Source organism: Hipposideros armiger, unplaced genomic scaffold (genome assembly GCF_001890085.2).
Source record: "Hipposideros armiger isolate ML-2016 unplaced genomic scaffold, ASM189008v1 scaffold_64, whole genome shotgun sequence".
Taxonomy (NCBI): Eukaryota; Metazoa; Chordata; class Mammalia; order Chiroptera; family Hipposideridae; genus Hipposideros; species Hipposideros armiger.
This window is the reverse complement of record NW_017731414.1, coordinates 2,561,778-2,575,089: the sequence shown is the minus strand read 5'-3', so window position 1 is coordinate 2,575,089 and position 13,312 is coordinate 2,561,778. Positions and strand designations below refer to the sequence as shown.

The window sequence follows — 13,312 nt, the reverse complement described above, 5'->3', positions numbered from 1 at the left end:
TCCAGAAGCCGGCGACTGATCTGCCTCGCCCGGGAATAGCGCAATGATGGTGCCAACTTGGGCCAGTGAAGCAACGTCCTCCACAACTAGACTGAAGAACAAAATGACAGCAACTTGTCTGTTCTCCTTTCCCCAATTCCCCAGCGCTGTTCCCATCCCCCCCCAATTCCCCAATAAAAAATCTTAAAAAAAAAAAAGATAGGGTAATGTTCTCTCATTAAACCATTCATTCAGAGGGACATGGAGTGGCAAAATCAGCATGATACCTCTGTAGGCCACGCGTTTACACATATGTGACATGCGAGTAAAGAGGGAGACTGAGGAAAGCCCTTAAGTGCTGCATTTGCTCTTCCGGGGTAGAAAGTAATAGCCATTGTCATCTTTTTTTTTTAGATCCTCTAATTTCCCCCAATGAACAAGTATCGCTTTTATAATTGGAAAATAGAGGACCCCCCACCCCTACCCCCCACTAGCACACTTAGGTTTTTGGCTGGCCAAGCCTGAGGACTGCCATGGGTCCCCAGCTGCAGCAGGGCCCCCAGTGACTGCGTTTCCCCAGAGTATTTTTGGTGGAGATTAATACACTTTGTGCAACAAGGGTTCTGAAGTTGAATGCACCAAGGCACCCTCCCTGCATATTCAAGGCATCACTGGCAACTAGATACCACCCAGTTTCTCTCAAATCACCACCCAGGAAACCAGGATAAATCAGGAGTGCTGGCAGAACTCTCCTGGGAAATACAGCTTCTAAGCCTTGAAACTTTTACCTCTAATCCATCCACTGAACGCATTTATTCCTTCATATTCCCTTTCAAACATTACTTTTAAGTGCAGACACGGTTTTCACACAGTTGCTGTAAGTGTACACATGCACACACTTATACTTGACTTTTCCCACCGATTTCATATGCTTTCAAATTTCATACAAGAGGAATTTCTGAAAAGCCTGTGAATTCTTAGCTGTATCTTAAACATGCTAAACAAAAGTATCTCTGCCTGGTTTGTTCACAAATGCTCTCTGCTCTCCAGGTGGCCCCAATTCTTCTGTGGGCCATAAACATCCTCCCTCTCCTGAGCTCCTCTCCTGAGGGAGGCTCTGAGACTCAAGCTTGTCTCTAACCCGTGGTCAGCTTTGCGCACAATGGGTTCCTGTGTTTCATTTGCAGAGACAGCCCAGCTTTCCCAGGTTTGACTAGGGTCCCTCTCATGATGGCGCCTCTTCTTCCTATAGGGGCGCAGCATACACTCGCTCCTACAACAAGCAATCTCACCCACCTCCTTCACTCAGTCTTTTGTGCCTACCTTTCATTTTCCAGTTTTTGATGGTCACAAGAAATATCGAACTTTCATCTTAATAACAACACATAATAAATTATAAAACAGGCATATTACAATATTGTACACTTGAAACTCTTACTAACCAATGTCACCTCAATAAATTTAATTAAAAAAATAAATTTAGGGCCGGCCGAGTGGCTCAGTTGGTTAAGAGCTTGCTTGGGAGCACCAGCTCTGAGCAGCAGGCAGTGGTTTGGAACCCACATTAAGGGCCAGTGACGCTGCGCCCTCTACAGCTAAGATGATGAACATCGACCTGGAGCTGGACTGCTGTGAGTCACCCGCAATGGCTTAGGCTGCAGTGGGGCTGCAGTGGGTTGTCCTGAGCTACATGAGTGGCTGGCAGCCAGAGGGAGCGGCTAGCAGCCGGCGAGAGCTGCTGTGAGCTGCAGTGAGTGGCTGACCAATGACCAGCGACCGATTGCCTCACCCGGGAAGAGCACAATGATCATACCAACATGGGCCAGTGAAGCGATGTCCTCCACAATTAGACTGAAGAACAAAACAGCAATTTGTCTACCTGTCTGTCCCCCTTCCTCGATTCCCCAACGCTGTTCCCCTCTCCCAATTCCCCAATAAAATCTTAATAAAATAAAATAAAATAAATAAGTTTAATAAAATAAAATAAAAAACAGGATGGCCCAGGACGGTGGGGCTGCATAAGATTGAAATAACCCACCCAAGGGTCTCCATATCCCCTGGATCGTTCCTCAAATGCTGTCTGCTCAGAGGCCTTTGCTACCCACCTCAGTTAAAATCCTAGTCCCAGCCCCAGGGTACACCTCCTCCTCCCTGAATTCTTGTTGTCATTTTGCACTTTGTACCACCTGATCTGCCCAAGCTACAAGGTGGGAAGTGTCCCACAGAGCAGGGAATAAAGGACACTGTCTGGGTGAGCAAGAAATAAAGTTAGTACAACAGGAAAGGCACAACGTAACAGTAAAAACAGGCATTCTCTACTATAGGAAGGTGGGCAGGGGTGACAATGCCTGAACCATGTCTGCCCCATGTTTCGTGTTTCAAGGCTGAGAGTTTGAGTACAGAGTGAGGGTTGCTACTTGTTCAGGGCATCCTATTTAATAGTGAACAAAAGAGATTCGGAGGCAGCTGCTGTCAGGAAACAGGTCTGAGGATTCAGGGCCCTTTGTGCCATTGTTCTTTACCTCGTGTGTATGTACCTTTGTTAAAAATAAGGAAGGGATGGACCCAACCATGGCAAGATCTGTACTTTGAGCCCCGTGGGGCCCGCCCACCTGTACTCAGGGGTGCCTTCTTCCAGTTGGAGGTGGCATTGCCCTTGCTGGCACTCACGGCTCTCTCGGAATGTCTGCCGGTCCTGCTGACGAGGGCTGTGGCTGAGGCTGCATTCTGCAGTTTGGGTGACTGGCTGAACGTGTGCAGGACACCTCGGGGTGTCGTGGCCGAGCCCCGGGACAGCTGGCTGGAGGCCTATAGTGGAGAGAAGGTGTAATGGCTCATGTGGGGAAGGTGGGGGCAAAGGGCGAGACGCTCAGTGCAGCCTCTCCTTGCTCTGGCCGACCTCTTCCCACCCACATGGGGTCTCTAAAGTCCAAAATCAGGAGACCAGATAAGTTATACTGAGGGGTAGGGGAAGGAAATAAGAGAGAGAGAGAAAGACACAGGCAGCTGACGTGGTCACGGTCTGGGGCGTGAGGGCTGGTTGGTGGCGGTGCAGGGGGCTCCCAGCACTGCAGTTCTGACCTGTAGCACAGCCCCGTTACTCCAGTCGCGGGCCTCTCCTGAGCGGAACGCCAACTTACGCCGGGGTTTTATGACCTATACAAACGGGGGTTGAAACCAAGGTCAGCACTGTCCACAGGCCGGCCCAGGGTGACCTAGAGTGACCAAAGGGCAGCAGCTGTGGCCACACAAGGCCTAGTCCCCACAGGACAGGCTGTTTCCTGAGGGCAGTATGGCCTCCCACTACGTAGGGACCTTGAGAAGATGTGGTCATTAGTGAATTACAAATAACTTCCAAGGGTACAAAAAAATGCCAACGGGGAACTCTGGGTTTACAGGGGTGGGGAAATAGAGCATTAAAAAAAAAAAAAAGCCAAAAAAACAATTTCAAACTTGCTTCTTTCCTTAATTTAGCTAGAACATTTCTTCCAAATGCCCCTTTTGTATTTCAATGTGGCTTTCAGAAAAGTCCTTTTAGACAAGAAGTACTTGTCGGCTGGCACACTGCACGTGAAAGCTACAAATCTAAAGAGACTGCAAATTAGTATTTTCACCATCAAACACCACCATTAAATGTAATTTAGATGCATAGTTAACAATCAGGCAGATGCTTGCCGAGTGTGGGACAGAACGCCGGAACATCCTGCCTGCTAGCAACAATTCCCTGCCAGGGAACAGGGCCCTCTCCTGGAGGGCGAGGCCCCAGCCAGCTCCTAGGCCTCTGGGCTGTGGCTCTGGCTCCCCGACAAGGACTCACCTGCTTCAGTGTGGGGTGCGGGGCGCTGGTGGGCTCAGCCTTGGCCTGCACAGCAGCCGTGCCCTGCTGTAGGAGGCGCTGCTCGATCTCTTGTTCCTGCTGCAGCGCCTTCACGAAGGCAGCCTTCAGCCGGCTTGTGTGTTCCACTTTGAGTGCCTTCTTTTGGTTGGATGCCATGCAGTTCTCACACATGATGGCGCCGCCCTTCTCCTCCCGCCAGCGGCAAGTGAAGTCCGTCTTGCACTGTGCACACATGTAGGGCTCACGGGACAGCACAACAGCCGCCGACATCCTGCCCGCTGCAGGGGGAGACCCATAGGCTCACGTCAAAGGAACAGGATGCTAGTCAGAACCCCTACTACCCCCAGGTGGGATGTGGGACAGAGCAGGAGCCGTGCCCTGGACCATGTGGCCCAGCAGGCATCAGGAAACCAAAGCCCCAGTTGATGTCATCTGTCCTTTCCGCAAAAACGTATTGGGCACCAACTGTACAGACATTGGGTCGGCCTCATGAAGTTTTGGAAACGCTGTGGTCAGGCATCCTTGTTATGAATTCTCAGAAACAGTGCCATTGGCTTGGCTTCTCCTGACTTGCCCATTCACAGTGTAGGACTGGGAGGCATCGAGTCCTCACTCAGCCTCCTGCCCATCCTCTCTGTACTGGCCTTGCAACAGCTGTTTTGCCAATAATATCACCTCACCATAAAGGAGACATCAAAGGAGGCCAGACACATCCAGGCCGGGCTAGAGCCTGCACTGCCCTCCGCTGGGCCCGGCTCTGGGCCCGGCGGTGCCTCAAGGCAGCATGACTGATGGAGCCCATCAGCCTTTCCCCTGCTCTTCTGGGCCAGTTACGGCTCAGCCTCCCCCTCCCCCTGAGCTCTGAGCATCCGACAAGATCACACAGGAAGAGGGTTCAGGCTGGCTGCCCAATTCAAGTCACCAGCTCCATCTCAGTGCATACATGTCCCCAGTTCAGCATCTGGTGGAGGTCCCCTAAGGGCCAACATGGCCTCTACCTCTGTTTCTAATATTGTTTTTGCTCACTATCCTATTTATGCCCTTTTATTCCTAAAAGTCCCTAACACACAGGTGCACTTTCTAAACTGCTTTCAAGGAGGGGGATTGAGTGACTGTGATTCAGGCGTCCCTCTCCCATATTGGGGGCTCTAATTACTCAAGGCTCTGGTAAGTTCCATCTCTCTGATGATTTCCTGTCTGGAAGCAAAGCCTGTCATGTCCGCCTCCCACAGGGTTTCCTCATCACTGCCCGCCTACCCACCCCATGGCACACCAACATCACAGGGCCACTGCTCATCTCCTTGGACCATGCATGTGGGACCTTGGGCCTCTCCAGGGCCTGACTTTCAAGAGGTACTAACAGGAAAGGGGCCTGCAATGTTTTAAGAAGCTATCAAACCTCACAGCAAGCTGAGCTGATGACAAAACGTCATCCATAATATCCAACCTTCAGGACAGCTCTGGGTGCACCGACAGGTGCTGTGCATTGAAAAAACCTATGTAATAAAAGAAACTTCAGTGGCAAGAGATGAAAACAGCCCTAGCCCAGGGCCCACTCACCTTGCGTCTCCAGCAAGTTCTGTACCACCTCCTCCAAGCCAACCAGGTAGATGAATTCGTTGTTGGCAGCACTGGGCAGGAAGTTCATCTCTGGGGCGGGGGGCTTGGGAGGGGGGATTTCTAGCAGCGTCTTCTCCAGCTGTTTGCGCAACGCGAGCTTGGCAGCCGCCTGTCGACTGGCTGGAGAATCAGCAGATGTGACCACAGAGGCCACGCTGGTGGGGGTGGAGTTGGCCTGAGCAGAGGTGGCTGTCGTCCCCTTCAGCGAGGCCGGGGAGGGCTTTTGGGAGACAATAACTTGGTCAGAGTGCTGGGGGGTGCGCTGCCCTGAGGCAGGCCCCACTACTGCACCCAGAGCCCAGGTCAGCACCATTAATTGCACTATCAAGTCCTTAAGGTAGAAACTCCCAGCTGCCTGACACCTGTAAGCAGCAGGCAGGGTTGGCATTAAACAGTTCACTCTCTAAGATGACCAATCTTATACACACGCTTGTTCAGGCTTAGCTGATAATCAATAAACTACACATTTAAAATCTGTGATCCACTGCATTTTGCCACAGGAAGACACCCATGAAGCCATCATCATAACCAGGACAGTGGGCACCCCCTTAGTGATGGCCTCCCAACCCCACCCAGGCAGCATGACCACTGTCCTGTCTCTGTGGCCTTCTTGGCCCTCCTCCCAGCACAGGTCCGGGGGACCTCCTTCCTTGCAGGGGTAGGATGGTGACTCAGGCCACATCTGTGGCATTTCCCTTGCGAATATCTTTGTGTGTGCTCATCTGGAGACATTAATGTTTTAGTCAGCTCACGTGTCCTCATAGGGGTTGCAGGAGAGAACAGCTCCTGTGCCAGCCCCTCTCAACCCTTGCTGCTCCTGCCCTACTTTATCATCTTCATCTGGACCCCAGTGGCCAACACTCCGTTGTCTCCTTGCTCCAGTCCACTCACCCCCAACACTGTCAAGTGCTCTCCAGAAACCTGGAGCTCACCTCACCACTGCCCTTAACTTTGTAAGGTTAAGAGCTCTTTTGGAAATCTGAGGAAAGCTGCATACACTATCCCTAGGAAAATACACATAACTGACAACTTGCCCACAACACACCACGGGGCTCAGGAAGGCCAGGATGCTTTCCGAGGACCCCCACCCCCACAGAGGGTCTCCAGAGCTGACGAGGTTCCCCAACATAGAGGATGCCATCGCAGCACCTTGGCCTGCGCCTGGCCCCCACCCGACCGACCAGCCAGTTCTTCCCTGTCTCCTCCTCCTCAGGCTCCTGGCCCCGCTGGGAGCAGAGCCCCTCACACTCCGCCTGCTTTTCATCCTCTTGGCACACTGAGCTGGGAACGGGGTCTGGGCGCACCGGAGGTATCTATCTGATCACTGGGGTAAATAAACTGCCTGCACAGGTCAGTCTTTTTTTTTGCCACACCATGCAGTGGAAGGACTGCACTTGAACCCAGCCTAGAGGAGGCAGGGACACTGCGCCCAGAGCCCTGCCAGCTCCTGTTTATCTGAAGGAGGCAGGCAAGGACGCACCAGGCCAATGGAGGCAGAGAAACTAATTTGCCCATCAGCAAAAGTCCCTGCAGACCCAGTAATTTTATCTGTCAATGAGGCTCTTGCTTCCAGCCCGCCCACCCCCAGTCCCATCTTCCTGGCTCTGTTGGGTGGGGACAGACCCACCCCATCTCGGAGGCTCTGTCCAGAGGTGAAGGGATGTGTGGCTAAGAATAGACATGCTGGTGCTATGAGGAATCTGCAGACATGCTCTCCTCACGTGCTTGTGCCTGAGATGGGGAGGGCTCTGGTTCCCCCAGAGCCGTCTCTAGGCCCATCAGATGCATCACCTGGCCCCATCTATCCCCCAACCCCTCAGCTCAGGTCTGCACACCTCACCCTCTCAGCAGCTCTCCCCCTCTGCCATGAGACAGATCTGAACACAGGACTGCTGCACATGACCTTCATATGCCCAGCAGGCCCTGAAAAGCTCAAGTGCAAACCCCACAGCATGTCCAAGGCCTCATCAGGCTCTGAGAGAGCAAGCAGGTCATGTTGCACAGTCTCCCTGTGCCCTAGGACTGTGGGCCTTTTGGGGGCAGCTGCAGAGCACACTCCCTACACTGGCATAGCACGGCCCTCACCTGCGGGATATTGACGAGCAGACTTGTGTTGGGGACATTGGCGACACGGATAAGGCCCTGCTGGATGATCCTCTGCCCTTGGATTTGCACATTGGGCACGGACGCCCGGGGAGCCAGGAGGAGCGGCGGTGGCCCCGTGCTGGAATGTTGTCTGATGTTGTGGATTTGCTGTGAGTTTGGGTAGGGACAAGACAATGAGGGACGATTAAGGGAGGCACAGGGAAGGGTTGTTTCACGAGGTAGACGGTTGCTTGGGGCTTCCTGGCCGTACCCATCCTGAGTGTGTGCCCTGCTCACCTGGGCCCCCCTGACGAGCGGGGGCATGACGACCTGTGAGCTCGCCTGAGTTCCCAGCTTCGAGGATGCCTGCTGCCCGCCTCGGACCAAGGGCGGCGGAATGACACTGCCAGGCATTCGAGTCGAAGAGGTCTGTCAACAATACCAATCCCCAGATCTTACATGACTTTTTTTTTAACAAATAGGTTTGCTGTTTTTGTAAAAGCACATACTTGTTAACAAAAAAAGAAGGGGGTAAGAGAAAAAACACGAAAGAACAAGGAACATGGACTCCAACAAGAGCCTCGTACACCTGGCCTCAGTCAGGACACAAGCTACACCATAGCAAGAGTCCAGCCAACCAGGACTGGCGCTGCCACCTGCTGGTATGAGCTGGGAGTTTGGGCCTATTTGAGGGGAGCTAGGCCCCTGTCCAGACCTCAGTCCTGTAGCTGGGAGTAGGAATTCTGCCTGTCTCACCTTGTGGGTAGAGGCAGCTGTGAGCTGCACTGGGACAAGGCCCAGCTGGGCCCCACAACTGCCCTCGGGAGACTCAGGACGAAGGGAGCCCAGTCTGTCTAGGTAAGATCTTAGTCCTCTCTCCAGTCTCACTAGGGACACTCATGGGAGGGGCATTCCATGCGTTGGTGTGCTTTATGAGGTCAACGGTGGCCTATTTTGAGAACGTGAACATGCTTTATTTTGGGGCTGCTGGCAGAAAAACCTCACTCCAGTTTAATCAGAAGGAACGGGCAGCCTTTCGCAGGGCTGCTCAGGAGTCTGATGAGAAAGGAATACTGACCTGAAGTGATGGCTTGCCGGAAGGAATGTTCTGGGTGCCCCGCACAAGCGGAGGAGGGGTGGTCACAGTGCTCCCAGCGGAGCCTGTGGGCTGCAAGAGAGCAGGACACATGGGAGATGAGAGGGCCACCAACCCACTTCCCCACCCCTCACCTAATCCTAACAGAGGACTGATTTTCTTTTTCTTCCAAAGGTACCAGGCTCTCAAAGGTTTTGCTTCCAGCCTGGTAAGTGACCCTGTCTATCTGCGGCAGAAACTGGGTAAAGGAGAGCTTTTCCAACATTCCTCACCCTTGGGGGATCTTGGCATCTTGGCATCACTATGTAGTTCAGGCGCCAGTCTTGCACTCTAGGGGACAGGAAGGGCTGGTGATGGGAAAGTACCTGGGGCCTGGACAGGTTAACCCCAACCTTGGGATTCTTAAAGTCACATATTCCACTAGGGAAGGGACTTGGGTCACTTCACTGTGTCTTCAACAACTGACAAGGAAACAAGTAATAGGCAGGCTCTGTTCACCCCGAGATGAACAGATGTCAGGCCGAGTCCACTTGCTGACTGGATGGGGAGGGAGCTCAAATAAACCCCAAGTCGGACCAGTGACTGTTCTTCTCCTGTCCCTCTCCCTTAGGGGACATGTGTTCTAAATACTCTGTCAGCCATCCTGCCAGACATGCACTTACTTTCTGCTCTAGCGATAGTGGTTACGACAAGCAGGAAGGCAGCTGCATTACCGACCAGAAACTTTTCCAGAAACCCAACAAAACATGAACTTGCCCTACATGGTGAGCTGCACTCAGAGCAGCACCACAAAGAGCCTCAGGCACCAGGGGAGCAGGAGTGGGAAGCCCAGGACAGGGCCTCTGTCCACAATCCCACAGCAGCCTCTGTGGCCAGCCTGGCCACCCAAAGTAGGCGGCTTTTCTCAAGATGGACTTGGGACAGAGCTCTGAACCCAGAAGTTTGCTTCCAACACTTCAGATACCTATCTGTTTTCCAGTCTCTTGATGCTTTTTTTTTTAATTAATTAATTTTTTTTAGCTGAGCCATCCTGCTACCTGTTGGCAGCTCAGCGGCAGCTCAGCTCAGGCTGGGCATCCAACTGGCAACCCTGCTGCTCAGAGCTCGTACTCTTGAGCAAGCTCTTAACCAACTGAGCCACCCGGCCAGCCTCTCTTGATGCTTTTTTAGGGGGTTTTATATATTCAGATCTGGAACATTCTAGACTGAGTAGTACTGTTATTCTCTCACTGACATCCTTTCAGCTAGATCCAAAATGTGAACTTCAATCTGCAGGTTTCCATTCAGACCTTGGTCCTCATGCCCCCGAGGAACCCCCATCGCCCCCCATGACCAGCCTCTGGCTCTGAATGGCTCCCGCTGACTCTTGAGAGGGAACAGATGTGCACATACCTTCTGGGTGGTAGTTTCCTTTTGTATTTGACTCTGCCGCAACTTTTTCAATAAAACAAGTTTTGCTTCTTCTAATCGTAACTCTTCTTTCAGTTGCTTAATCATTCTTTCTCGTTCTTCAGGACTGCTTTTCTGCAAGGAGAAAACAGGGTTGAGGGGGAAGGCAGGCAGCCAGGGGCATAGGCCCCACTGCCACCAGCTGCACTCAAGAGATGCTGCTGGGCGGGGTGGTCCCCAGCACAGGGACAAGGCTCACCATGAGGGCCTCGGTGCTGGTCTCCTGCAAGGCCTCCTTTGGAAGCCCATTCACCTTTGGGCTCACAGGCTGCTCGTTGTCAGAGAGCACGATCACATCAGGCGAGGGGGCTCTCCTCTCGGACTTCATGTCACTATGGAGCAGAGGTAGTAGGTTGTTACCAGAGTGTCCTGACTGTGCTAGACACCATTCCCCAGAGTCCCACACCCACACCCTGCAGATGCCCAGATCCAGAGCAATGAGGTGGCGAGTACAGCTGCCCCACTGGCCTCCACAGCCTCTCTCATTGTGTCCTCCCTCATGGCCTCTCCACCAATCAACCAGGTTGCCTTCTCTCACAACTCACTATGCAGCGCCCAAACCTGCCGGTTTACGGCTGGGCCCCTCCAAGCTGGGACTGTTCTTGGGACCCACCTCTGTGTTCCCAGGAATGAGGACACCTGTGTGTCTGAGAGTGACACAGACATTTTGGAAAACACCACGTGGCTAGGTGTCGGATTAAAAATGATTGGCTCTGGATCCTGGCTGAGGCTGACTGCTGGATAGTCCTTCCTGGGCCACATGGGGCCTCTTCATCCTGTCAGTGGCAATGTGTCAGTAGTGACTGCATGTTGTGAAACAGGCTAGAACCCGGAACACATTTTCTCTCGCAGATCTGGGTACTCTTCACCTACCTCATCTGCTCACAAACTGGTTTCCAGCAACTCCCACTCTTCACGTTCTAACAGTGGGTTGACTGGTCTGGTGCCAAGCCACCCCTGCCCATTACCCTCTCACCCTCTTAGCCCAAATCCTGCCCGCCCTCAAGTCCCCTAAGACATATATGCACATTTGAGCCCCTGCTATGGTGTCACTGACCCCACACACAGAACCAATGGGTCCCTGACACCGCACTTCACCCCAACCAAGAGGCTCTGTTTGCTGAGGGCTCAATGTAAACTTCCCCTGAAGATCTGGCCTCAGCACTTGTGTTGAAGGAATCGGATCCCTTCCTTCCGTCAGCAGCTAAACTAACTAAGGATTAAACATGTCCGCTAGGTGGCACTGTGGCCCAGAGAACAAACTCAAGGAAGTTAACTGGGATTAACAGCTCAAAGTTGTCCCACTCCTTCCACTAACATCCCAGCTAAGAGGGGGTGGAGTTCGGATGCAGAACTGGTGCTTGAACAGCCCTCTGAACCACCCTTTCCATTCCAGGAGTGAGCTTCACCTTCACAGAGGACCAGGCACCGAAGGTTTGTTGACTCCCCCTAAGCCCTGGACACCCACCCCCAACCCTGGCCAATCCTGATCCCGCCTCCCAGAGCTGCATGGTGGCTGCACCTCAACACTTCTAGCCCTGATCTGATTTAACCAGCACTGCTGCCAGCTGGCCTCTCAAGAGAGATCAGAGGAGTGGACAAAAAGGCACCCATTTCAAGGTATACAACCCCTCATTGGGGTTATCAGCCCTCATCTCAAGTCCAGAAACCAGCTGCTGTTTATAAAGTAACCCAGGACAGGGCCTCACCAAACCAAAGACCAACGCAATTCCAGAACTGCTCTTTCAAGTCTATCTTCCTGCTGGCTGCCCACTCCACCCAAGATCAACTTTCAAGGTGACTTCGGGGCTCCAATTCCAGGTTCTCTGGCTGCACACACAGACACCAAGATGATACAAGGCCCAGCACAGGAGCTGTGGTGCTGGTCCCAGTCCAGGTGGGCTCCCAGGTCAGAGCAGGAGCCCAGGCAGAACCATGTCTAGATTTGGACTGCAAGCGCTTCCTAAGCAAGTGTGTGCTGAGACTATGGTGATCTAACCGGGATTTATCACTTTTTATCATCTCAATGAGAGCGTGTACTTCTGAAGGTGAGATGTCTAATAAAACTGAAATGTGCCTGAGGGAAGAGGACAGCGTGAGGGACCCAGACCATCTGGAGGCTGAAGCTCCCTGAGATGGCCACTCTGACCACAGCACTCCCAGGTCCCATCTTGGATGAGACTAATCAATAACTCGTCCAAGAGATGACATCATCTCCCATCAATGATCACTCAACATCCCAGCAGCCAGCAGGGAGTGAACTTCCTGTATGCTAATCAGGCCACCAAAAAGTCACGTGACAAAGGCATTTCCCTCCTTGGTCATGTGACCCTTTAACTGTGCCTTCCAACGTGAAAACCATGGCAACAGCCAGTTCTAACCGGTTTGTGACATGCAGCCTTCATTTTGAGAAGTGAGGTAGGGTTCAGGTGCTGTCAGAAAATGGAGGCTCCCAGTTCACACTGGGGCTGCCGGGCTGCAGGCACTTCCTCTGTGGCACCCGCCCACAGGGACTATGTGTGTTACAGGGACTGGGTCACCACCTCTCGCAAACACAGAGGGGCCACCAGCCCCTCTATAGTTTCCAACATGAAAAACTTTCCTAAGCTCCATCTTTAAAGCAAAGGTGCCATAAGTCTCTCAGTTCCTTCCCAGAGAGTTATTTTAATTCAGGAAGAAGAACACCCCTTTGATACGGGCTCAAAAGTAATGTGGACACTTTTTTTTTTTTTGGTTTAATAGAAACTTTAAGCCAGGAAAACAAAAAGAGACGGCAGCATGGCCAGGTGCACTCCTTCAGTCCACAGCAGCTGCCTGGGCACCAAGTTTATTTGGAAGCTCACGATTTCAAGGCAAATCCAATAAGCCCATCCTGCCCATCTTGGAACCCTTATGTAAAATATTATGATCGAAAGATTTTATGTGACCTATGAAAATCACTGGAAGCAGGCCAGGCTGTTATCAGCGAAAATGGTCTCACTACCTCCTCCCCTTTAGGTCAGCCCTGGCTAAACAAACACAAAAGTTCTGTTACCTGCCAGGAACTTCCCTCAAGTTTTCTGGAGAGAAGTCAGGATTACAAACTTAACTCATGATAGGATCCCATGTCCACAACGCCTGGCTACTGTCCCAGCTGTGCAACTCGTCAGTGGTCAGTGTGAGGTTAATATTTAGTGTCCCCTTGGCCCGTGCCAGGGAAAGCAGTCTCATTGAGGGAACAGAGAAATTAACCTCAGTGGCTCTGA

At 52.3% G+C, this 13,312-nt stretch overlaps 1 protein-coding gene across 5 annotated transcripts in view; it reads right to left on the bottom strand.

Annotated features, from left to right (window-relative positions):
* The window catches only part of GATAD2A (GATA zinc finger domain containing 2A), a 100,194-nt gene that overhangs the window by 2,682 nt on the left and 84,200 nt on the right, over positions 1-13,312 (bottom strand). For 4 of the 5 annotated variants that reach the window (XM_019641982.1, XM_019641985.1, XM_019641986.1 and 1 more), the window contains 9 exons: positions 10,267-10,399; positions 10,011-10,142; positions 8,601-8,690; positions 7,820-7,951; positions 7,523-7,690; positions 5,378-5,657; positions 3,797-4,095; positions 3,061-3,135; positions 2,592-2,787 (listed from right to left, as the gene is read on the bottom strand). In XM_019641982.1, the coding sequence (XP_019497527.1) occupies positions 2,592-2,787; positions 3,061-3,135; positions 3,797-4,095; positions 5,378-5,657; positions 7,523-7,690; positions 7,820-7,951; positions 8,601-8,690; positions 10,011-10,142; positions 10,267-10,399 (1,505 nt within the window). The remainder of the gene's footprint in view (positions 1-2,591; positions 2,788-3,060; positions 3,136-3,796; positions 4,096-5,377; positions 5,658-7,522; positions 7,691-7,819; positions 7,952-8,600; positions 8,691-10,010; positions 10,143-10,266; positions 10,400-13,312) is intronic. The other variant, XM_019641987.1, reaches the window with a different exon arrangement.